Here is a 26,322-nt window from a genome sequence, read left to right on the forward strand (position 1 = left end):
CTAAGCCAGCACTGCAGTTAGTCACGCATTGCAAACGCAAACCATCCCAGCAAGTCGGTCACCGAGGAGGACAGGCTAGCAGAGGGGCAGGCAGAGTGACATGTCATAGATCTAGTATTGGGGAGGAGTCAGTCCCGGCAGATGCCCCACCACAGTAGCACACTGGGGTGGGCGTTGGAAAACGCCATCTTGTGGGTCCATACTTCCCCCACCCCATTTCCGGCAGGGTTGCCTGCCTAACCCTTGTGGGGATGGGAGATGGAGAGCTTAGAGTGGCAGTGCCAGCAGCAGTCTTCGGCTTTCCCCTGGGACCAGTCGCCTTGCCCGCCTCTTTCCCCAGCAAGACCGACTGGTGCTTCCTCTGAAGATGCATCTTCATGCTGCTGGTTCCATAATGCCCTGTAGATGAACCCCTGCTTAGGCTGAGTTTGCAGTGGTGACAGACAGCAAAGCGGGGATCCGCTCCCAACTCAAAGTGGTCCCACACGATGCTTGTCTTTCGCTTCCATGGTGACACCACCAATTGCCCGCCTGAGCTCTCTGGTGTTGCCACAGAAACAGGGGTTGCAGCGGAAGAGGTGTGGGATGAGACTGGGGAGAGAGCCTCGGCCTGCTGCTGCTCCTCCTCAGCCCCCACATCCTGGAGGACCACCGCCTCCTCCTCCTCCCCCTCCACTGTGCTGAGGACCTCGTCTAGGTCCATCAGCAGGCTCATGGGCTCAAAGGATAATGAAGGAGATACTCCTCCTCCTCCTCTAATGGCACTGCTGCCACCTGCCTCTTGCAACCTGCCTCTTGCTGCCACCTGCCTCTTGCCACCTGCCTGCTTACTGGTGCCAGCCTGAGCCTTGCTCCTTTCAGCACGCCTGCTCCCTCTTCTCATGATGACTAATAAAATATTAATACTACTAATAATATGTATGAGAATATACTAATATATATACTACTAAGAATATGTAAAAGAATATAATAATATGTTTAAGAATATTACTAATAAATGTAGGGAAATGGGACAAGAAGTGTGTGTATGCTTTCAAAAGAAAGCTTTCACAAAAGCAGAACAGTCAGGGGGGGGCAACCAACCCAACCCACCAAACACACACTCCAAAATTTAAAAATAAAGTTTATATTAAGTCAAAGTAAGGGAAAAACACAGGGCAAACTAAGCTATGGGATTGGAGGCTGATGGTTCATGAGGTGATCAATTCTCATCAGGATTGGGAGTTGAATGTGCCTGTCATCGCTTCAAAAAAAAAAAAAACCCAAACCCCGTTTTTTTAAAAAATATTGCACGTGAACCACAGGACGCAGAAAGTTGAGAGTAGTCTCAAAATGACCCCCATCCATGACTGTCTAAGCACAAGAATTTTCAGAACAATAGCTTAAACCCCCCCCCCCCAGTTATCCCCGATTCTTTCCCGCAATGCAATCCTATGGGCGAAAAGCCGAAAATCACCGTTTGAGCCGCGCTGTTGACCCGATTTTTAAAAAATTCTAGCACGTGACCCGCATGACGCAGAGAGGTGAGAGTAGTCTCAAAATGACCCCCATCCACGACTCTCTGTGCACAAGAATTTCCAGAACGATAGCTTCAAAAACAACCCAGTTATCTGCGATTATTTGCCGCAATGCAATCCTATGGGCGAAATGTTTTCAAGATGGCGACCGGAGCGCTCCGCCTGAACTAGGAGCTCCGAAAAATGGGCACTTCTCTTCGCCTTGCTTCTAGGGGTCCGCGGTCCGCTCCTACTCCGCCTCTGGGTAAGGCGGAGCAGGCCAATCCGCTACTGCTTCTCCGCTCCTAATCGGAGCGGAGCACATGCCTAATAAATGTTAATACATAATTAAAAATAATGTATTGAAATTAATACAGGATTTTCCAGGTAATAGCATTTAATAACTTTTACTTATTATTGCATTGTCCTTGCATTGCAATTAATCAAAGAATTTAAAAAAGTGTGAGAGACACATTCCTAAAATATACGAATGGTGGCTATTTGTCTTTTTGATCCAGGGATCTGTATTAAACTAATCCACTTGGAGTTAACGTGCTGCTGCAACATTTAATTCCAGAGGATAAATGACTCTGATATCTTCTGCTCATGTAATAAATGCTTATGATAGGCCACATGACTACATCAAGCTTTCAGTGGAAGGCTAAAGTTTCATTTTGACATTAAGAAAGCAATCCTATGGCACCTAGGGCATGTCTACATCACTCCTATATCCAGGGATCATCCCAGGATCATTTCTGTGTATCCAAATGCCACACAGGGAATCCCAGGAGCAGGAAAGGATAAACTCTCCATTTTCCTGGGATAAGCCTTAGGTGTAGAAAGGGCCATAGACACAGTGTCTTGAGCACCAGAGGATGCTGAAAACCTCCTCTTTTGTGTCAATAGACAGAACCATGAAGTGAGATCCAAGCATACATCTTCCCTCCACCCACTCCCTTCCCTCCCAGAAAAGCCTCTCTTATGATGTTGGAAGTGCAAACTCGACAGAGAAATTAGAGAGGCAGAAACAGTTGTGAGCTGGTGAGCAGGGAGGGGAGGAAAGGTGGAGAAGCTGGTTGCACAGCATCCTATGGCCTTCCCAGCCCACCTACCCACCCTGCCTGCCCACTAAAAGGTACCATTTATTTATTTATTTATTGAATTTCTAAACCACCCAATAGTTGAATCACTATCAGTGGTTCGCAAAAATTAAAGCCATGATAATTCAAAGTATTAAACAAACAATAGTATAAAAGTACACTATAAAAGTACCATATAAAAGCACAACCAGAATAAAACTGAGCAGCAATGCACAGATTAAAACTGATTTTATGTACATATTTAAAACAGCAAGGTTAAAAAACAGCAACAACTAAGATGATCAACTGGGAAAATACTGGGAAAATTATTTATTTATTTATTTATTTATTTATTTATTTATTTATTACATTTTTATACCGCCCAATAGCCGAAGCTCTCTTCGGCTATTGGGCGGTAACAAAATAACAAGATTGTCACCATGTGTCCAAAAGAGTATAATATAGGTGTCACACGAACCTCTCTAGGGAGCTCATCCCACAGCTAGGTGCCACAGCAGAAAATGTTCTCCTCCTGGTTGCCATCTGCCTCAGTGCTCATGGAGGATATATTTTGTATTTTAAATGGGGAATGGAAATGATATTGCCTCTGCACTCCTTTGGCTCTGCCTGGCTTTTCCCAGCATGGCATAGGATAATTGGAGGACTAAAAGCTTGGAGCCTCCTGCCTATCAAGAGTGCAACATATAGGATTGTGTCATGAGACATTGGTTTATCCTTATCATTTCCTATAATCCACCAACATTTTGCAATACAGTTTACGTCTGTCAACCCGATTGCTGAAAGAGGTAGAGGCCATCTGTTCTTATTGCCTGAAATTTGTCATGGAATCCAGGGCAAAAAGGATGGTACCTATGTTTAGGATGGTACCTATGTTTAGAAAAGATATACCAGTTCTTAAAAACACAAATGTTGCTGTTCCACTGAGCAGTATACTCACATCAACAATATACTCAAAAGACAGAGATGAGAAAACAGTATCATAACTATTTGTTTAATTAAAAAAAAACAATCTGAAAGATAGAAGTAAATGCAGTGAAGATTAATTTCACACACCTCTAATTTTTTTTTGTGCATTTTTAATCTCATCTATGTTATCCATCAGCCTTTTTACCCATCGTTCTCTTCAATGCTCCCAACACTTCTTGGTTTCTCAGAGTATAAATTAAAGGATTAAACATGGGTGTCAGCACTGCATAAAATACAAAAATTATTTTGTCAACGTCACGGGTGTTCTTGTTTTGGGGAAGGATGTACCCAAATATAGCGGTGCCATAGAACATAGTCACCACAACCAGGTGAGACCCACATGTGGAAAATGCCTTCAGTCTGCTTCCTTCTGAGTGCATCCTCAGGATTGCTGCAATAATGCGCATGTAGGAAAAAAGGATAAATCCAAGAGGGAGAACCAGTGTAAACATGCTGGTGAGAGATATGCTTATTTGGCTTGAAGAGGTATCAGTGCAAATTAGTTTGATGACAGCTTTAAATTCACATGATATATGATCCACCTCATTGTTTCCACAGAATCTAGCTGGTTTAGCAAGACAGGGCACTACTGTAAGCATAAAGGCTATTGTCCATGTAGCACTGACTAAAAGGATGCAGACTGTCCTGTTCATGATGAGAGTGTAGCGGAGTGGGTTGGATATGGCCACGTAACGGTCATAAGCCATGACAGCCAGAAGGAAACACTCAGTTGCTCCAAAGAAGAGACCACTATAAAGTTGGGTGAAGCACAATGGAAGAGATACAACAGGTCTGTCCACCATGCAATTAGCTATAGATTGAGGGATCCCAGCTGACGTGAAAAAGAGGTCAAGGATGGACAAATTACACAGGAAAAAATACATTGGGTTGTGGAGCCGTGGATCAGATATGATCACAATGACAATGAGACCATTTCCAACAACAGTTATTGAATAGGCAATTATCATGATGGCCATTAAACTCATCCTTGCCTTGGGTCTGCCTGACCAGCCTATGAGGATAAATTCAGTCACTTCTGTCTCATTTTCTCCTACTTCCTGCATTATGGGTGATCTGGATTGGAATAAAAAATATAGATAAATGAATATGAATAATTTAAAAATACATCAGAGTACAATAGAACACATTCAATTAAAGCTCCTTTTTATGTGCAGATCACACAAAGGGCAGATGAAATGGTAAAACTCTTTTTGGGCTGCACACTTTGGACCATATGATTGAACACTCTTGTTTAGAAAACTCCCTGATCACCAAAAGCTGGTTGTTAGAGACTGTTTTCTAACTTTTTCAAAATGCCCCTGATTCAGTTTCCACTCAATCTCCTCTATTTGTCACATGGTTATCATGGTTGAGGGGAACGAGGCAGTGGTGGCAATAGGGGTGAGAGAAGCAGCATTTCCCCCTTCTAAAACCCCCAAAACAGTATGAGAAGGCCATTTCAGAACTGTGGATTCCAGAGCAGATCTGCCTCATTCAAGTATATTTCTTACTCATGACTCTGGGTATGTCTCTACCATTTATTTATTTATTTTATTTAGAATATTTATATACCGCTCCTCATTGAAAAAATTTCAGAGCGGTGTACAAGGTAAAATGAAAATAAAAACAGAATAAAACAGTTAAAACAAAATTTTAAAAGAAGCAAAAAACAACAGCTCAGAAATCCAAGGCTGCATGTTAAAGAAAGGCTTCTTGGAATAAAGATGTTTTCAGGTGGCACCGAAAGGAGTACAAGGTTGGAGCCTGTCTGACCTCCAGAGGCAGGGAATTCCACAGGAGGGGCGCCACCACGCTGAAGGCTCTTCCCTTGGTGGATTCCAATCGGAGGATGGATCTAGGTGGAACCACCAGAAGCAGGCCCTCGGATGACCTCAGTCCTGGTTGGTAAGGGAGAAGGCGCTCTCTCAGGTATCCTGGTCCCAAGTTGTTTAGGGCTTTGTACACAAGTACAAGAACCTTAAACCTGGCCGGGTAGCGAATAGGCAGCCAATGCAGTTCCCTCAGCAGATACCATCCATTTATCCCAGGGTTGTCTCTACACAGGGGATCCCGGGGTAAAGCAGGGAGAACCAGAGACTTTCCCCAGGAAAAGTGGGACTCCCGAGGACCACGGGCAGTATGGCACCTGCTTCCAGGGTCATCCCTTCTTCCCTGCGAGTATCAAGGCTCCACAAACTGGCATGGAGCTGTGCGGTGGGGCTCCATGTCCATCAGGGAGCAGCATTTTTGCCATCCCTGGGATGGTTCTCAATGGTTTTCGGAGGTGCTTTTTTAAAAAATAAATAAAAAAATAAACAGTTACTTTTCATGCAGGATCACACCCCCACCATTGCACAATTATCCCCAAGTTGTTGTTGTTGTTTTTTAAAAAAGAACATCATGACGTATGACTCACTTCTGTTTGGACACCGGGGGATGATCCTGGAAGGGGAAAATCTGTGATCATCCCCCTGCACCCACGGAAGACCTGCAGGTGTAGACCCTGCTGAATGGGGTAGGATTTTGTGCCAAATCATTCTGAATTGGGTGAAGACAACTTGCATGAGCAGAGCTCCACTTCTGGAAGTTGGCTCCACTCATCCTTCATGGATGCCTCCTTCCCCTTCAACTTCTGCACAACACAGTGAACCCCATTCAGCCTGGAGCCCTGACTCTCTGCACAGCATCTTTGGGGCGCAGGGTTGGAGCTTCTGCTGTGTCTGTGGATGGGGGAGCAGTGAAGCTCACTTCCTTCAGCCCACTTGCACTTATTTAAATCTGGATCCAATCCTCTAGGTTTAATAAGAGCATCTCCTTTTGAAAACAAGTAAAGGGGGTTGTAAGTTAGAAAGAACACCACTGAAACTTTTTTAAATAAATAAATGCCTCTAATGATCAATTTAATCATGTACCTCCCACGCATCACCTATTTTGGACTTTCTTAAGCGCCAAATGGCAAAGAGAGAAGAGTGACGTGAAACCACTCTGTTTGTAGGCTTAGAAGACCATCCGAGAGACAACAGTCTGCTGACTGTGGTGTACAATTACCATCCCAGCTTCATCTCTACTAAACAGCTTCCTGCAGGTTTTTGCATTGTTTCAAAATGTCTTTTAGGCCATAAGCAACAGGGTGGGGAGGGGGGGATAAATATTATTGTCGGCCACTGGAAAGGAAGTCTCTTTAAAACCATTTTTGGCTCTCTTACCAATGATTCTTATCTACATTTTCAGTTTGTTCTGAGTGATAGTTAGAAAGAGAGACAATTAAAAATACTAACAGTACAATCCTATGTATCTGTACTCAGCAGAAAGTCCCACAGCGTTCAATGGAAGAATAAATTAATGTAATGTATAACATCAGGTACAGTTTCATACAATTATAAAGAAGAAAATAATGAGCAGGAAAATGGATGACTTACCTTCTTATCCCTTGAAATTAGAAGAAACTGTTTTACAGACTGAAGATTTTTCCAATGAACAAAATCCCCTTGCTATTCCTAACATTACTTTAAATATGAGCTGGTTTTATCAAATGGATACAATTGCAATTTTGTTTAAGAATAAAAAAAATAGATACAATTTAATTGTGTTGAAGTTTTAATTTAAAATAATCCCACTATTTAATACAAATTCATTTTAATTACCATTTCAAAAACTAAATTACATACTAATAGTTCATGCACTTCTTATAAAATTAGCACTGGAGGTTCATTTTAAAAAGGCAAGCAGTCAGCTCCAATATAATCCCTTGATGAAAAAATAGGAAAATAGTGACTTCAGTTTGGAAACAACTGTCTACATTTTTTAAAGTACTGTTCTCTTTTTTACTCCCCTTGGACAAATTCCCAGATGTCTCATTACTTTCTGAAGTTATATCATATCTAAAACTTCAGACCATGGTGAGTAGAGGTGCAAGTATTAACTTGAAGATAGGAAATACTCATGGAATGATGCCAAATAAAATATCTAAGGAATTTTAGTAATTTCCAAAAGAGATTCAATTAGACTCAAAGATTTTCTCAAGGAATTGGGGTGGCCCTACATGTCTTTTGGAAGACAAGTTTGTTAAATTAAACTGTTTTGAATATATCCATGCCATTTAATAAAGATCCTGTATCTTTGGTGAGATTTACCAACCTATAAGAGTAGCCTCCTCTCTGGTGTTGTTTTTGTTGTCTATATGAAGATGATGCTTAGGATTCCAACCTTAAAAATGACCTAGAAATTATTTTATATAGCTAGATTGATGATTATGGGTTTGCTCTAGATTTAGGCAAATTGAGATTCAAGAACTGAATTGGGCTGGTTGGAATATGTTTTTCAGAATCAAATTGGGACACGTTTGAAGTAGAACAAATTCAACTATGTACACTATGGAAGATTTGAGATTTGGAGGGACACAGGCAAATATGTCTCTAACAATTTATACAAAGCTGTATGCAAGTGGTGTCGTGAAATTCTCCACCCCATTTGTGTGCAGAGAAATGGGGCGGGGGAACAATTTCAAAGAATTTCTCCAGGAGAGAAATTCTCCAACAATTCCATTTGCAAGGGTTGTAGAACAGCATCTTTCTTTCTTTTCCCCATGAGTTTTTGGTTTTTCTACACTGGCACTGAAATTGACAACAATATCAACTTTGTTGGTAGCTGGGCACCATCTAATTTATCATGTGGTAACCTGCAGTATTGCTGTAAGGAGTCTAATTCAATGCCTTACAAACATATTCCAACCAGCCCAATTCAGTTTTTGAATCTCAATTTGCCTAAATTTAGACCAAACCCATAATCATCATTGTCTGTCTATCTCTCTATCTATCTATCTATCTATCTATCTATCTATCTATCTATCTATCTAAAATAATTTCTAGGTCATTTTTAGGGTTGGAATCCTAAGCATCATCTTCATATAGACAACAAAAACAACACTAGAGAGGAGGCTACTCTTATAGGTTGGTAAATCTCACCAAAGATACAGGAACTTTATTAAATGGCACGGATACATTCAGAATACTTGAATTTAGCAAAGGTGAGTTCCAAAAGACATGTGTGGACACCCCCACCACACCGAACTCAAGTATTCTGGTATATAGTCATTGACTGATTCCCCTCGTGGGAAAGACAGATTATGAATCAACCATGTTTGAAAAATCTATCCCTAGGTGTTGTGTCAGGGGCAGGATTTAATACTGGGGCAGCAGTGACTGTCTGTGGAGCAGGTGCCGGGTCCCCACTCGTCGCGGTGGCTGGCCATCCCATTCCTTGGAACCATGGGTACCATCCCCATGGCAGAACTGTATCCATGGCCTGAAAAGGGAATGATGTTATGTGGACCGTTTCCTCAACTTGGGGCTGCGTTATATCTTGCCCCATAGCCACTGGAACTGGTGCCCTAAGCGATTCTGTTGCGGACTGGCCCTGGGTGCCTTGTGTTGTGGATGCAACATTGTTGACTGGTGTGCTCTGCTCCACTGGCACTCGTGTTCTCTGCTCTGCAGTGGTGTTAGAAGATGCCTCCATGGTGTCGAGCCTAGCTCAGACAGATAACCATAGTTTATCCTGTGTCTGTTTTCATATCTGCCATCTCCCTGAAACCCCTCATACTTGTTGGACAGTTCAATGGGCTGTTTCTGGTGCAAGCTCCTTTTCTTGTTCAACAGCCTGCAGCATAGCTAATATGGCAGCTATATTGGGGCTCACATCCTTGTCTAAAGATGCATCATGAGTTGCCCTAGTGTGTTTGGCTGTGGGACGAGGGGCTTTCCCTTTGCCCTTTCTCTGATTCCTTTCTTGGGGGCATGCTGCTTGCTTTCTTGAGCTTTACCAGGTAACAGTAGTAAATGCTAGAGGATTTTGGTTCAGTAAAGTAGACCTAGGTCCTTTGACAATACTATGAAGGGCTATTATTAATAGAATTTGTATATGGCCTCTGGTTAATGCACAGCTTCAGTGTGGGCCAGTCCTGTACTTAAAAACCCTGATTGCCACCCACCCTGTTTCAACTTGGGAGGAGCCAGCTGGCCCACCCAGTCAGGCTTGTGGCCCTTAGTGGAGTTTTGGCCTTTAAATGCTAATGAATTATCTTAAAGAGGGGGGTGCCTGGTGGGCCCACCCTGCTGGCTCTCGGTCCACTAAAAGACCCCCCACAGGCTTGACCCACTCTGGCTGTGTGGGTCCTTGAGCTGATGGCAAGCCCCATTTCTAGGCTTGTGGCCTAATAAAGGCCTGTCCTGGAGAATAGTGTGCAGGCGCGGCCTGCTCAAGCCTCAAGGAAGCCTGGACAGCTCCACCAGCACACCTGGTAAGGCTTTTGGCTTGCTACAGAGAAGGGTATGTGCGTGGCCTTGAGCCAGCAATCCGGCCTGCACTTTGAGGCTTGGTGCTCAGTGAAACCTGGGCCGGCAAGGAGCATGTGGGCATGGCCTGCTTCAGCTGCCCAAAAGCAGGCACAGCTGATGGTGCATGGCAGGAAACAAGGGGGGGAGCATGGACCGGGTAAACATCCTGCTCCTGGGAGGACAAGCCAGCCTTCCCAGTAAAACCTGCAACCAAAAGGCCAGTTGTTTGGTTCTCTGGGTCCAGTGTTGGTTGTCTTCTCCTTGCAACCCACACTGCTGCTTCTGCCATCTGTCAACACTCCGGTGAGTCACTCCACTCTCCACTGTGTTAAATTGGCTGCCGAGCACCTCCTCATTGCTTGGTAGCCATGAGACAAAGAAGAGGCAAGGAGGGGCAAACACAGCTATATGGCTGCCCCAGTCTCCTCCTCGTCCTGGTGGCCTGCCAGTGGCGAGCCTCCATGCCTTGTTCTCTCACCCCCACCCACAATAGCCTCCCCACGTGCAGGCTCACTGTAAGGCATTTGTCTTTTTGATCCAAGGATCTGTATGAAACTTGCAGCCCCCTTTAATCCAAGAGGGCAAATGACTCTGATGTCTTCTGCTCATGTAACAAATACTTATGATAGGCCACATAACTACATCAAGCTTTCAATGGAAGGCTACAGTTTCATTTTGAAATTAAGAGAGTGTGGTGTCACCAACCTCAGTGACGACTATTATCAAACCTCTCTTTCGCTGCCACCACCCTATTCTTTATTTTCTAAAAGAATGAGGAAATAATAAACCTTTTGTGGGTGAGCGTACATATGCATTGTCTACCTGAAGTAACACAAATTACCGAGCAGACGTAGTTGTTAAAATAAGAACAAAGTTTATTTATATAGAAAAAGATTTTAAATGACAATTTAAGATTATTCTACTTTATCCACATACATGTACCTCCCTCAACCTCCCATGGAATACTAACAATCTGCAAATCCTATAATCCCACTTTCCTAATATGATCTTGAAACAAGCCTCTACTAAACCTTACTCACTCCTACTCTCACTAACTCCTAAACCCTCACTCCTCTAACTCCCCCTTTAACTAACTGTGAAACTGCCCAACTGTCCTCTCACTCCCCCTCCTCTCTCTCCAATTCAAATCAACCAAGCAAACAGACTGACACCATTCACACAGCTCACCATTCTAACTCCCCCCTCCCACTTACTTACCATTTACTGAAAATAAAAGAATTGGCCGCAGCAAATCCAAACCTGAACCAAACACTTAAATATCCACATATAAAGAATAACACAGTTTATTATTTCGTCATAGAGGGCAATCCTGTGGCACCTTGAAATGTGGCATGCTGAAAAGCTCCTCCTTTGTGCCCATAGACAGAACCATGAGCATGGAGGTAGAGATCCAACCATGCATCTTCCCTCCACCCACTCCCTTCCCTCCCAGAAAAGCCTCTCTTATGATGTTGGACCTGCAAACTCGACAAAGGAATTGGAAAGGCAGAAACAGTTGTGAGCTGCTGAGCAGCGAGAGGAGGAAAGGGGGGAAGCTGTTGCATGGCATCCTATGGCTTTCCAAGTCCCCTCCCTGCTCACTAAAAGGTACAATTCATTCATTCATTCATTGCATTTCTATACCACCCAATGGCTGGATCTCTCTGTGCAGTTCACAAAAATTTAAATCATGATGATCATTCAAAGTATAAAACTAACAGTATAAAGAAACAGTTTAAAAGTACAATATAAAAGTACAACCGGGATAAAAACAGCAAAGTTTTTTTTTTAAAAAAAACACCTAAGATGATAAGCTGTTAAAATACTTGGGAAATAAAAAAGTTCCTCACCAGGTGTTGAAAAGATAGTACCAAGCAAACCTCTATAGGGAGCTCATTCCACAGTTGGGTGCCAAAGCAGAGAAGGCCCTCCTCCTGGTAGCCTCCTGCCTCACTGCTCATGGAGGATATTTTAAATTATTTTAAACTGGGGAAGGGAAGTTATGTCACCTCCGCCTTCCTTTGGCTCTGCCTGGCTCTTCCCAGCATGGCATAGGATAGGCGGAGGGCTAAAAACTTGAAGATACCTGTTGATCATAATTGCAACCTGTTGGATTCTGCCCACATCAACAGCATACTCACAAGACAGAGATGAAAAAAATGGTATGATAACTATTAGCTTAAAACGTTCAGATTTCTAAAAACAATCTAAAAAACAGGAGTAAATACAGTGAAAGTTAATTTCACATACTTCTAATTTTTTGTACATTTTTAATCTCATTTGTGTTATCCTTCAGCTTTTTTACCCATCATTCTCTTCAATGCTCCCAACACTTCTTGGTTTCTCAGAGTATAAATTAAAGGATTAAACATGGGTGTCACCACTCCATAAAATACAGAAAATATTTTGTCAATGTCATGGGTGTTCTTGTTTTGGGGAAGGAGGTATGCAAATATAGCGGTGCCATAGAACATAGTCACCACAACCAGGTGAGACCCACATGTGGAAAATGCCTTCAGTCTACTTCCTTCTGAGTGCATCCTCAGGATTGCTGCAAGAATGCGCATATAGGAAAAAAGGATAAAGCCAAGAGGGAGAACCAGTGTAAACGTGCTGGTGAGAAACATGCTTATTTGGCTTGAAGATGTATCACTGCAAATTAGTTTGATGACAGCTTTTAATTCACATGATATATGATCCACCTCATTGTTTCCACAGAATCTAGCTGGTTTAGCAAGACAGGGCACTACTGTAAGCATAAAGGCTATTGTCCATGTAGCAATGACTAACAGGATGCAAACTGTCCTGTTCATGATGAGAGTGTAGCGGAGTGGGTTGGATATGGCCACGTAACGGTCATAAGCCATGACAGCCAGAAGGAAACATTCAGTTGATCCCAAGAAGAGACTACTATAAAGTTGGATGTAGCACAACGGAAGAGATACAACAGGTCTGTCCACCATGCAATTAGCTATAGATTGAGGGATCGCAGATGAAGTGAAGAAGAGGTCAAGGATGGACAAATTACACAGGAAAAAATACATTGGGTTGTGGAGCCGTGGATCAGATATGATCACAATGACAATGAGACCATTTCCAACAACGGTTATTGAATAGGCAGTTATCATGATGGCCATTAAACTCATCCTTGCCTTGGGTCTGCCTGACCAGCCTATGAGGATAAATTCAGTCACTTCGGTCTCATTTTCTCCTACTTCCTGCATTTTGGGTGATCTGGATTGGAAGAAAAAAAATAGATAAATGTATGTGAATCATTTAAAATACATAGGAGTGCAATAGAACAAATTTAATTAAAGCTCCTTTTTATATTAAAGCTCCTTGGGCTGCACACTTTGAATCACATGATTGAACACCCTTGTTTAGAAAACTTCCTGCTCATTGAAAGCTGGATGTTAGATGATGTCCTCTAATATTTTCAAAATGCCCCTGATTCAGTTTCCACTCAATCTCCTCAATTTGTCACATAGTTATCATGGTTGAGAGGAACGAGGCAGTGGTGGCAGTAGGGGTGAGAGAAGCAGCATTTCCCCCTTCTAAAAACCCAAAAACAGTATGATAAGGCCATTTCTGAACTGTGGGTGGCAAGAGCAGATCTGCCTCCTGATGTATACCTCTTACTGATGATTCTTGGCATGTCTTTACCTTTAGACCCTGTGAGATTAACATGGAAGGGCAAAATCCTGTGATCATCCCTCCCCACCAACGGAAAGGCTGCAGGTATAGACCCTGCTGAATGCGGTAGGATTTGGTGCCGAATCATCCTGAATTGGGTGAAGACAACTTGCATGAGCAGAGCTCCACTTCTGGAAGGTGATTCCACTCAGCCTTCATGGATGCCTCCTTCCCCTTCAACGTCAGCACAACACATTGTACCCCATTCAGTCTGGAGCCCTGACTCTCTGCACAGCATCTTTGTGGAGCAGGGTTGCTGCTTCTGCTGTGTCTGTGGGTGGGGGAGCAGTGAAGCTCACTTCCTTCAGCCCACTAGCACCAACCTAAATCTGGATACAACCCCCTTGGTTTAATAAGGGCATCTTCTTTTGGAAACAAGAAAGGGGGGTTGTAAGTTAGAAAGAACCCCACTGAAACTTTTTTAAAATAAATAAATGCATAAATGATTAATTTAATCATGCACTTTTCACATATCACCTAGTTTGGACTTCCTTAAATGCCAAATGGCAAAGAGAAAAGAGTGACGTGAAAACACTGTGTTTGTAGGCTTAAAAGACCAAGAGAGCTTCGGCTATTGGACAGCATAAAAATAAAATAAAATAAAATAAAATAAAATAAAATAAAATAAAATAAATGAATCCAAAAGACAAAGACTGCTGACTGTGCTGTACAATTACCATCCCATTTTATCTCTACTAAACAGCTTCCTGCAGGTTTTTGCATTGTTTCAAAATGTCTTTTAGGCCATCACTTACAGGGTGCGGAGGGGGGATAAATATTATTGTCGGCCACTGGAAAGGAAGTCTCTTTAAAACCATTTTTGGCTCTCTTACTAATGATTCTTATCTACATTTTCAGTTTGTTCTGAGTGATAGTTAGCAAGAGGGACAATTAAAAATACTAACAGTACAATCCTATGTATCTGTACTCAGCAGAAAGTCCCACAGCGTTCAATGGAAGAATAAATTAATGTAATTTATAACATCAGGTATGATTTTATAAAATTATAAAGAAGAAAATAATGAGCAAGAAAATGGATGACTTACCTTCTTATCCCTTGAAATTAGAAGAAACCGCTTTACAGACTGAAGATTTTTCCAATGAACAAAATACCCTTGCTATTCCTAACATTACTTTGAAGATGACCTGATTGCATCAAATGGATACAATTGCAATTTTGTTTAAGAATAGAAAAAATAGATACAAGTTAATTGTGATAAATGTTTAATACAAATTCATTTTAATTACCATTTCAAAAACTAAATTACACACTAATAGTTCATGCACTTCTTGTACAATTAGCAATATAGGTTGTTTATAAAAAGGCAAGCAGTTAGCTCCAATAGAATCCCTTGATTAAAAAATAGGAAAATAGTGACGTCATTTTGGAAACAACTGTCTACATTATTTTTAAGTACTGTTCTCTTTTTTATTCCCCTTGGACACATTCCCAGATGTCTTATTACTTTCTGAAGTTATTCCATATCTAAAACCTCAGACCATGGTGAGTAGAGGTGCTAATATTAATTTGAAGATAGGAAATGCTCAGGGAATGATGCCAAATAAAATATCTAAGGAATTTTAGTAATTTCCAAAAGAGGTTCAATTAGACTCAAAGATTATCTCAAGGGATTGGGGTGCCCACACATGTCTTTTGGAAGACAACTTTGTTAAATTCAAGTATTTTGAATGTGTCCGTGCCATTTAATAAAGATACTATATCTTTGTTGAGATTTACCAAGCTACAAGAGTAGCCTCCTCTCTAGTGTTGTTTTTGTTGTCTATATTTATTTATTTATTATTTATTTATTGTCTAATTGAAGATGATGCGTAGGATTCCAACCATAAAAATTACCTAGAAATTATTTTAGATAGATTGATAGAAAATGATGATTATGGATTTGCTCTAGATTTAGGCAAACTGAGATTCAAGAACTGAATTGGGCTGGTGGGAATATGTTTGTCAGAACCAAATTGGGACTTATTTGAAGTAGAACAAATTCAACTATGTACACTATGGAAGATTTGAGATTTGGAGGGACACAGACAAATGTCTCTAACACTTAATACTAGAGATTTTAGCAAGTGGTGTCTTGAAATTCTCCACCCCATTTGTGGACAGAGAATTGGGGTGGGGGGACAATTTCACTGAATTTCTCCAGGGGGAGAGAAATTCTTCAACAATTCCATGCAGGTACGTGTCACCATTTGCAAGGGTTGTAGAACAGCTTCTTTCTTTCTTTCTTTCTTTCTTTCTTTCTTTCTTTCTTTCTTTCTTTCTTTCTTTCTTTTCCCTGTGAGTATTTGGTTTTTCTACACTGCCACCAAAAGTGACAACAACATCAACTTTGTTGGCAGCTGGGCACCAATTTTGCAAACCACATTATTATTTTTGCAGTCACCCAATCACTGGGGTTGGCTCACACGATCCGTATACATAAAACTTTACAAGGAAAGTACAGGATCCCTTATTTGGTCCTTCAGATAACTCTCTCATAGGAAATATATTTCCACAGGCAAGGAAGAAGGGTCAAATGGATGAAATGATGGAAGTGTAAATACTTTGGACTTGACTTCTAGTCACTTGATTTATAGTACTTAGGCAAAAAAGAAAAGAAAAAGATTTCAACCACAGTTCAGATGAACATATACTTAACTAGGAGATATCACAGAAGAAGACATGATTTCATTGTTGTTGTGGTCAGGGAGTATTGGAAACCCTCACTTAAATATGTAGACTGAAATAAATCCCCTGACCATTTCCCCAAAATCAAATTTTTGAAGGAGGTATTATGGAACCATTAATTGTAGGGCTCATCCCCACCAAGCAGGATATCCCACTATAAAAGTGGTATGAAAGCAGTATCTAAAAGGCAGGAGCCACACTACTGCTTTGTAGCGGTATTGAAGTGCACTGACAATTTTTGGGGCCCATTGACATATACCATGTACTGCTTTCATACCACTATATCCTGCTTGGTGCGACTGCTATCTTTTATATACCACTGTCATACCATTTTCACATTGCAATACCCTGCATGATGTATATGAGCCCATAGTGATGACTACTGTATTTTTTCAACTGTAAGACACTATCGATTGTAAGACACACACTAATTTCAGTACCACCAACAGGAAAAAAAAAACATAAGACACTCCCACGGTTCTAAGATGCACCCCATTTTTAGAGATGTTTATATGGGGGGGGAGTGCATCTTAGAATTGAAGAAATAGGGTATCTGCCACTGGAAAAAAAACAAAAACATCAAAACTAAATTAATTTGTTTTCTTCTTATTCCAGGATCAATTTTACAAAAAGTGTGATGTATATAATATAAGTAAATAAATAAAACCAGAAAGCCAGAATGAGATCATGGGCTCCATCAGAGCTGCTTTATTTTCCTGGTTTGCATCTGCAATTTCCACCTCTGTTTCATTAGCATGTCAAGGTAATGGTCACTTTCACATAGGTTTGTGGTATCGGTGAAAATGCCTTTGGCTTATTTGCTCTCCCACTCCACTCCACTTCGCACCACCCCACCCCTTCTACTTCCATCTCCAGTTCATTGGTTCTTGTCCTTGATGGACAATGGGATGGACATGGGCATCTCCCCACCCCACTCTGGCTTTGCTGTCTAGTGTTTTACCAATGTTTAACATTTCGGCTGGTTGCTCATTTCTGTGGGCAATGAGGGTGGGTTGAAATTCATCCATCAGTAAAGCACACTGATGGGAATTTGCTGGGCTGGAGAAAAGGAAGTAATCCAAGTAATGAATTGAATCCTTTAAACCTGTTCTCTCTTGTAATGCCCAATCCAAAAATGTATTAAGTTTTTGTGAACATGCACACCAGATGGAGCAACCGATTGGGAGGGCCCTGTCTACATATTTTCCTTGAAAACAGAATCCTAATAGATGAAAATACATGAGGTTAATGGGCAAGATGTGAAAGGCTGATTTGATCTAACATTTGACCATCAGCATCCTTTGCCATTCCTACAAACCATCACCACTGCAGTATTGAATGATGAGTTACACACCAAACTAAATTGTTCTGGTATATATTCATTAATGGATCCCCCTCTTGGGAAAGACAGGTTATGAATCAACCATGTCCAAAAAATCTGTCCCTACGTGTTATGTCAGGGTTAGCATTTAATACTGGGGCAGCAGTGGCTGTCTGTGGATCAGGTGTCGGAACCCCACTCATCACAAAGGCTGGCCATCCCATTCCTTTGAACCATGGGTACTGAAAAGGGAATGTTGTTGTGTGGACAGTTTTCTCAACTTGGGGCTGCATTATATCTTGCCCCATAGCCACTGGAATTGGTGCCCTAAGCGATTCTGTTGTGAACTGGCCCTGGGTGCCTTGTGTTTTGGATGCAACATTGTTGACTGGTGTGCTCTGCTCCACTGGCACTGGTGTTCTCTGCTCTGCAGTGGTGTTAGGAGATGCCTCCATGGCACCGAGCCTGTCTCAGACAGATAACCATAGTTTATCCTGGGTCTGTTTTCACATCCGATGCTGTTCCAAAAAACTGGATCACATCAACAGTATACTTACAAGACAGAAATGAGAAAATAGTATCATAACTCTTGGCAGCCATCTCCCTCAGTTCCTTTGGCAGGGGCTAATGGAAGAGATATTTTGTATTTTAAACGGGGGAATGGAAATTATATAGCCTCTGCCCTCTTTTGGCTATGGCTGGCTCTTCCCAGCAAGGCATAGGATAGGCAGAGGTCTCCAAACTTGGAGCCTCCTGTCTATCATGAGTGCAATATTTAGGACTGTGCCCTAAGACTTGGTTTATCCTTACTATTTCCTATTATCAGCTTACACTTTGCAAAACAGTGCAATTCTGTCAACCTGATTCCTGAAACTGATACAGGCCAACTGTTCTTATTACCTGAAATTTGCCATGGAATCCAGGGCAAAAAGGATGGTATCTATGCTTAGAAAAGATATACCAGCTCTTAAAAATGCAAATGTTGCTGTTCCACTGCACTGTGGATCACATCAACAGTATATTCACAAGACAGAAATGAGAAAATAGTATAATAACTACTGTATTTATTTGAAACAACCAGATTTTTTTAAAAAAACAAATAATCTGAAAGTTAGGAGTAAATGCAGTGAAGATTAATTTAACATACCTCTAAATTGTTATACTCATCTGTGTTATCCATCAGCTTTTTTTACCCATCCTTCTCTTCAATGCTCCCAACACTTCTTGGTTTCTCAGAGTATAAATTAAAGGATTAAACATGGGTGTCAGCACTCCATAAAATACAAAAATTATTTTGTCAATGTCATGGGTGTTCTTGTTTTGGGGAAGGATGTACCCGAATATAGCAGTGCCATAGAACATAGTCACCACAACCAGGTGAGACCCACATGTGGAAAATGCCTTCAGTCTGCTTCCTTCTGAGTGCATCCTCAGGATTGCTGCAAGAATGCGCATATAGGAAAAAAGGATAAAGCCAAGAGGGAGAACCAGTGTAAACATGCTGGTGAGAAACATGCTTATTTGGCTTGAAGAGGTATCATTGCAAATTAGTTTGATGACAGCTTTTAATTCACACGATATATGATCTACCTCATTGTTTCCACAGAATCTAGCTGGTTTAGCAAGACCGGGCACTACTGTAAACATAAAGGCTATTGTCCATGTAGCAATGACTAACAGGATGCAAACTGTCCTGTTCATGATGAGAGTGTAGCGGAGTGGGTTGGATATGGCCACGTAACGGTCATAAGCCATGACAGCCAGAAGGAAACATTCAGTTGCTCCAAAGAAGAGACTACTATAAAGTTGGATGTAGCACAACGGAAGAGATACAACAGGTCTGTCCACCATGCAATTAGCTATAGATTGAGGGATCCCAGATGAAGTGAAGAAGAGGTCAAGGATGGACAAATTACACAGGAAAAAATACATAGGGTTGTGGAGCCGTGGATCAGATATGATCACAATGACAATGAGACCATTTCCAACAACGGTTATTGAATAGGCAGTTATCATGATGGCCATTAAACTCATCCTTGCCTTGGGTCTGCCTGACCAGCCTATGAGGATAAATTCAGTCACTTCGGTCTCATTTTCTCCTACTTCCTGCATTTTGGGTGATCTGGATTGGAAGGAAAAAAATAGATAAATATATGTGAATCATTTAAAATACATAGGAGTGCAATAGAACAAATTTAATTAAAGCTCCTTTTTATTTGCAGATGACACAAAGAGCAGATGAAATGGCAAAACTCTTTTTGGGCTGCACACTTTGAATCACATGATTGAACACCCTTGTTTAGAAAACTTCCTGCTCATTGAAAGCTGGATGTTAGATGATGTCCTCTAATATTTTCAAAATGCCCCTGATTCAGTTTCCACTCAGTCTCCTCAATTTGTCACATAGTTATCATGGTTGAGAGGAACGAGGCAGTGGTGGCAATAGGGGTGAGAGAAGCAGCATTTCCCCCTTCTAAAAACCCAAAAACAGTATGATAAGGCCATTTCTGAACTGTGGGTGGCAAGAGCAGATCTGCCTCCTGATGTATACCTCTTACTGATGATTCTTGGCATGTCTTTACCTTTAGACCCTGTGAGATTAACATGGAAGGGCAAAATCCTGTGATCATCCCTCCCCACCAATGGAAGGACTGCAGGTATAGACCCTGCTGAATGCGGTAGGATTCGGTGCCGAATCATCCTGAATTGGGTGAAAACAACTTGCATGAGCAGAGCTCCACTTCTGGAAGGTGATTCCACTCAACCTTCATGGATGCCTCCTTCCCCTTCAATGTCAGCACAACACATTGTACCCCATTCAGTCTGGAGCCCTGACTCTCTGCACAGCATCTTTGTGGAGCAGGGTTGCTGCTTCTGCTGTGTCTGTGGGTGGGGGAGCAGTGAAGCTCACTTCCTTCAGCCCACTAGCACCAACCTAAATCTGGATCCAACCCCCTTGGTTTAATAAGGGCATCTTCTTTTGGAAACAAGAAAGGGGGGTTGTAAGTTAGAAAGAACCCCACTGAAACTTTTTTAAAATAAATAAATGCATAAATGATTAATTTAATCATGCACTTTTCACATATCACCTAGTTTGGACTTCCTTAAATGCCAAATGGCAAAGAGAAAAGAGTGACGTGAAAACAGTGTGTTTGTAGGCTTAAAAGACCAAGAGAGCTTCGGCTATTGGACAGCATATAAATAAAATAAAATAAAATAAAATAAAATAAAATAAATGAATCCAAAAGACAAAGACTGCTGACTGTGCTGTACAATTACCATCCCATTTTATCTCTACTAAACAGCTTCCTGCAGGTTTTTGCATTGTTTCAAAATGTCTTTTAGGCCATCACTAACATGATGGGAGGGGGGATAAATATTATTGTCGGCCACTGGAAAGGAAGTCTCTTTAAAACCATTTTTAGCTCTCTTACCAATGATTCTTATCTACATTTTGCAATTTGTTCTGAGTGATAGTTAGCAAGAGGGACAATTAAAAATACTAACAGTACAATCCTATGTATCTGTACTCAGCAGAAAGTCCCACAGCATTCAATGGAAGAATAAATTAATGTAATTTATAACATCAGGTATGATTTTATAAAATTATAAAGAAGAAAATAATGAGCAAGAAAATGGATGACTTACCTTCTTATCCCTTGAAATTAGAAGAAACCGCTTTACAGACTGAAGATTTTTCCAATGAACAAAATCCCCTTGCTATTCCTAACATTACTTTGAAGATGACCTGATTGCATCAAATGGATACAATTGCAATTTTGTTTAAGAATAGAAAAAATAGATACAATTTAATTGTGATAAATGTTTAATACAAATTCATTTTAATTACCATTTCAAAAACTAAATTACACACTAATAGTTCATGCACTTCTTGTACAATTAGCAATAGAGGTTGTTTATAAAAAGGCAAGCAGTTAGCTCCAATAGAATCCCTTGATTAAAAAATAGGAAAATAGTGACGTCATTTTGGAAACAACTGTCTACATTATTTTTAAGTACTGTTCTCTTTTTTATTCCCCTTGGACACATTCCCAGATGTCTTATTACTTTCTGAAGTTATTCCATATCTAAAACCTCAGACCATGGTGAGTAGAGGTGCTAATATTAATTTGAAGATAGGAAATGCTCAGGGAATGATGCCAAATAAAATATCTAAGGAATTTTAGTAATTTCCAAAAGAGGTTCAATTAGACTCAAAGATTATCTCAAGGGATTGGGGTGTCCACACATGTCTTTTGGAAGACAACTTTGTTAAATTCAAGTATTTTGAATGTGTCCATGCCATTTAATAAAGATACTATATCTTTGTTGAAATTTACCAAGCTACAAGAGTAGCCTCCTCTCTTGTGTTGTTTTTGTTGTCTATATTTATTTATTTATTATTTATTTATTTATTTATTTATTTATTTATTTATTGTCTATATGAAGATGATGCTTAGGATTCCACCATAAAAATTACCTAGAAATTATTTTAGATAGATTGATAGATAATGATGATTATGGATTTGCTCTAGATTTAGGCAAATTGAGATTCAAGAACTGAATTGGGCTGGTGGGAATATGTTTGTCAGAACCAAATTGGGACTTATTTGAAGTAGAACAAATTCAACTATGTACACTATGGAAGATTTGAGATTTGGAGGGACACAGACAAATGTCTCTAACACTTAATACTAGAGATTTTAGCAAGTGGTGTCTTGAAATTCTCCACCCCATTTGTGGGTAGACAATTTCACTGAATTTCTCCAGGGGGAGAGAAATTCTTCAACAATTCCATGCAGGTACGTGTCACCATTTGCAAGGGTTGTAGAACACTTTCTTTCTTTCTTTCTTTCTTTCTTTCTTTCTTTCTTTCTTTTCCCTGTGGGTATTTGGTTTTTCTACACTGCCACCAAAAGTGACAACAACATCAACTTTGTTGGCAGCTGGGCACCAATTTTGCAAACCACATTACTATTTTTGCAGTCACCCAATCACTGGGGTTGGCTCACACGATCCGTATACATAAAACTTTACAAGGAAAGTACAGGACCCTTATTTGATCCTTCAGATAACTCTCTCATAGGAAATATATTTCCACAGGCAAGGAAGAAGGGTCAAATGGATGAAATGATGGAAGTGTAAATACTTTGGACTTGACTTCTAGTCACTTGATTTATAGTACTTAGGCAAAAAAGAAAAGAAAAAGATTTCAACCACAGTTCAGATGAACATATACTTAACTAGGAGATATCACAGAAGAAGACATGATTTCATTGTTGTTGTGGTCAGGGAGTATTGGAAACCCTCACTTAAATATGTAGGCTGAAATAAATCCCCTGACCATTTCCCCAAAATCAAATTTTTGAAGGAGGTATTATGGAACCATTAATTGTAGGGCTCATCCCCACCAAGCAGGATATCCCACTATAAAAGTGGTATGAAAGCAGTATCTAAAAGGCAGGAGCCACACTACTGCTTTGTAGCGGTATTGAAGTGCACTGACAATTTTTGGGGCCCATTGACATATACCATGTACTGCTTTCATACCACTATATCCTGCTTGGTGCGACTGCTATCTTTTATATACCACTGTCATACCATTTTCATATTGCAATACCCTGCATGATGTATATGAGCCCATAGTGATGACTACTGTATTTTTTCAACTGTAAGACACCATCGATTGTAAGACACACACTAATTTCAGTACTACCAACAGGGGAAAAAAACATAAGACACTCCCGTGGTTCTAAGATGCACCCCATTTTTAGAGATGTTTATATGGGGGGGGGAGTGCATCTTAGAATTGAAGAAATAGGGTATCTGCCACTGGAAAAAAAACAAAAAACATCAAAACTAAATTAATTTGTTTTCTTCTTATTCCAGGATCCATTTTACAAAAAGTGTGATGTATATAATATAGGTAAATAAATAAAACCAGAAAGCCAGAATGAGATCATGGGCTCCATCAGAGCTTCTTTATTTTCCTGGTTTGCATCTGCAATTTCCACCTCTGTTTCATTAGCATGTCAAGGTAATGGTCACTTTCACGTAGGTTGGTGGTATCGGTGAAAATGCCTTTGGCTTATTTGCTCTCCCACTCCACTCCACTTCACACTACTCCACTCCACTTCGCACCACCCCACCCCTTCTACTTCCATCTCCAGTTCATTGGTTCTTGTCCTTGATGGACAATGGGATGGACATGGGCATCTCCCCACCCCACTCTGGCTTTGTTGTCTAGTGTTTTACCAATGTTTAACATTTCGGCTGGTTGCTCATTTCTGTGGGCAATGAGGGTGGGTTTGGAACAGCCAAAGTTGATTCAATGTGCCAGCAAAATGCTGTTTGTTTCACATGGCATGCTGGAGGAGGAGCACCGCACTGTCCTCTTCCATCAGCAAGACCTCCCTTCAAAACACCCCCCCCCAACAAAGGACATAGGGTGAGAATGGCAATACATGGGGGTGGAAGGGTGCTTTAATCCTACATGGAGGAAATAAACCAGACTTTCCCTGCTCTAGGAAAAGACAGAAAATGAAGAGGAATAGGTTGGGTGAGTGCAGGACAGGCATGACATCATGTGAATTCAACACTGCAAAATGGCAAACTAGGCATGATGAGAGTGCCAAAAAATAAATAAATGCTAGTGTGATGGAGCCCTCTAAAATTAGCTATTTTTCTGTTTCAGTGATCCTGTTTACCCTTGGGTGGAAGCCCCATTTAACTCAGTGGAACTTACTTCTGCATAAACATTCATAGAATTGTGGTGTAAATCGAGGAAACAAAATTACATAATTTTGACTGAAAGTGAATATATACTGACGTAGGAGTGCGTCCTACTGAACTTGATGGGGGTTAAGTCTGCATAAAGATGAAAAAGATTAGGCTATTAATCATTTCAGCATTTCCTACACTAAATTCTATGCGTTCAAATACAGAAGTTAGTTGAACAAGCTTGAAATATAATATAAATTTAATCAAGTAAAATTGTCCTGAACATCATTGACTTAAATACAATGCAAGAACAAATTTTTCAAAAAAAATTAAGATAAGCTCGACAAAGCATTCCCGCCTGATCAATTTACAATGTATTGATGTATCATCTGTTAGTGTTTCTTACTAACAAAGTTGCCTGAAAGAAAAGCTTTTCTCAGTAGTATATCTATTGACATACATTTTCTCAATCAAAAGGTTTTAAAAGGAATGTACAGATTTTTATTGGATAACATCCTCCCCTTCCCCCCCCCCCCCGGTTAATTTGATGCACAAAATTAGTTCATCATTTGAAAGTATTCCATTCTCATACTATGCTGGTTATTTTTTTGTCCACCAGCCTAAGCTCCAATCAACCAAAATTCTTCCAATTAATTCTACTAATTAATAAGTCAATTAATCTTACTAAATTAAATTATGTAGTGGTTTTGATATCCTAATGATTAACAGTTTTAACTGCTTTTACTTTTATTGTTTATTGTTAAAATATTTGTAGTTTTAACTTGTGGTGCATTACCTTGATGTTGGTGTTGTTGTTGTTAGCAAATATGGCAGTATATAAATGTTAATACATAATTCAAAATAATTATTGAAATTATTACAGGATTTTCCATGTAATAGCATTTAATAAGTTTTACTTATTACTGCACCATCCTTGCATTACAATTAATCAAAGACTAAAAAAATGTGAGAGAGACACATTCCTAACATATATAAATGGTGGCTATTTGCAGAAGTGGAGGGTGCAAAATAATGAGATGAGACAAAATCATGGATTTAAAAATAGGGCTACATTTATTGAATGATCTGCAGAAGGGGGAAGGCCTAAGAGGGCATCCTATTTGCTGCTTGTGTGATGGCTATTGATGTATTGACCGAGGATTCACAGACTGTGTCATCATGCTTCTATTTCACCATTGCACACGCTTTCCCCTTTAGGGGTAGGAAGGCTTTTTGTTGTCAGACAGAACCCTTGTGTTGTGTTGCTACACATGGGTGAGGAAGGTCCACCCCAAAGGCCAGCTGTGGCCACAAAGCTCAGAGCTGGGAGCCTCAGGCATTACCAATCGTCTGAACAGTGCCTCAGAATGCTCACCAACCCTAATCCTGCTCCAGATCCCCACACATACCTGCCACAGGGAGTGACAAGACACTTTCTTAGTCGCCTCCCCACCCCACCTTTTCAGAATCTCATCTGGTAGATCCAGCTACAGATCAAATAGGAACAAATTATTGTCAAGGTCTGATAAGTGAACCCAGTCGTGCCTGTATAGCTCCCTCCATGATAAAACTATTGTGGGGTGTTGAATACTGCAAACCCCATGTTGTTTTAACTTTTTATAAATCATTATGTTAACTTTTTTCCAGGCCCGCTCCAGGCCCTAATGATGGTTGCCTCCTGACAATTAAGTCTGGGCAACAGATAGGACTAGATTATCAAAATACCCAGCCAATGCTGCTGAATTAATTGCAAATTGGAGATCATTTGGAGGATTAGGGCCTGTCTTGGGGCTACTACCCTGGAAGCAAAATTGAAGCGACCTACCACTTCCTGAAGCTGCAGCAATGTGATATTCCTGGCCTTAGAAACTGACAGTATTTTACAGCATCAAATTTATCATGTGGCAACCAGCAGCATTGCTGTAAGGAGTCTAATTCGATGCCTAAAAACTTAATAGTGTTAATGGACCCTTCAGTTTACTTGTGTGCCAGAGGAACACCCAAC

At 40.6% G+C, this 26,322-nt stretch overlaps 3 protein-coding genes across 3 annotated transcripts; all 3 read right to left on the reverse strand.

The window, feature by feature from the left end:
• Positions 1-3,687: 3,687 nt before the first annotated feature.
• LOC134405334 (olfactory receptor 13H1-like) lies at positions 3,688-4,626 on the reverse strand. Its single transcript, XM_063136579.1, has one exon. The coding sequence runs from the start codon at positions 4,624-4,626 to the stop codon at positions 3,688-3,690; it is 939 nt and encodes a 312-aa protein (XP_062992649.1).
• Positions 4,627-12,182: 7,556 nt separating this feature from the next.
• Positions 12,183-13,121, reverse strand: LOC134405336 (olfactory receptor 13H1-like). The gene has a single exon (XM_063136580.1). The coding sequence runs from the start codon at positions 13,119-13,121 to the stop codon at positions 12,183-12,185; it is 939 nt and encodes a 312-aa protein (XP_062992650.1).
• Positions 13,122-18,776: 5,655 nt separating this feature from the next.
• LOC134405337 (olfactory receptor 13H1-like) lies at positions 18,777-19,709 on the reverse strand. The gene has a single exon (XM_063136581.1). It carries the CDS (start codon positions 19,707-19,709, stop codon positions 18,777-18,779), a length of 933 nt encoding a protein of 310 aa, XP_062992651.1.
• Positions 19,710-26,322: the final 6,613 nt, after the last annotated feature.

Source organism: Elgaria multicarinata, chromosome 11, assembly GCF_023053635.1.
Source record: "Elgaria multicarinata webbii isolate HBS135686 ecotype San Diego chromosome 11, rElgMul1.1.pri, whole genome shotgun sequence".
Taxonomy (NCBI): Eukaryota; Metazoa; Chordata; class Lepidosauria; order Squamata; family Anguidae; genus Elgaria; species Elgaria multicarinata.

Bases quoted from the DNA above. Each gene is read 5' to 3' on its own strand.
- LOC134405334 (XM_063136579.1), bottom strand. From the start codon at position 4,626: ATGCAGGAAGTAGGAGAAAATGAGACAGAAGTGACTGAATTTATCCTC.
- LOC134405336 (XM_063136580.1), bottom strand. From the start codon at position 13,121: ATGCAGGAAGTAGGAGAAAATGAGACCGAAGTGACTGAATTTATCCTC.
- LOC134405337 (XM_063136581.1), bottom strand. From the start codon at position 19,709: ATGCAGGAAGTAGGAGAAAATGAGACCGAAGTGACTGAATTTATCCTC.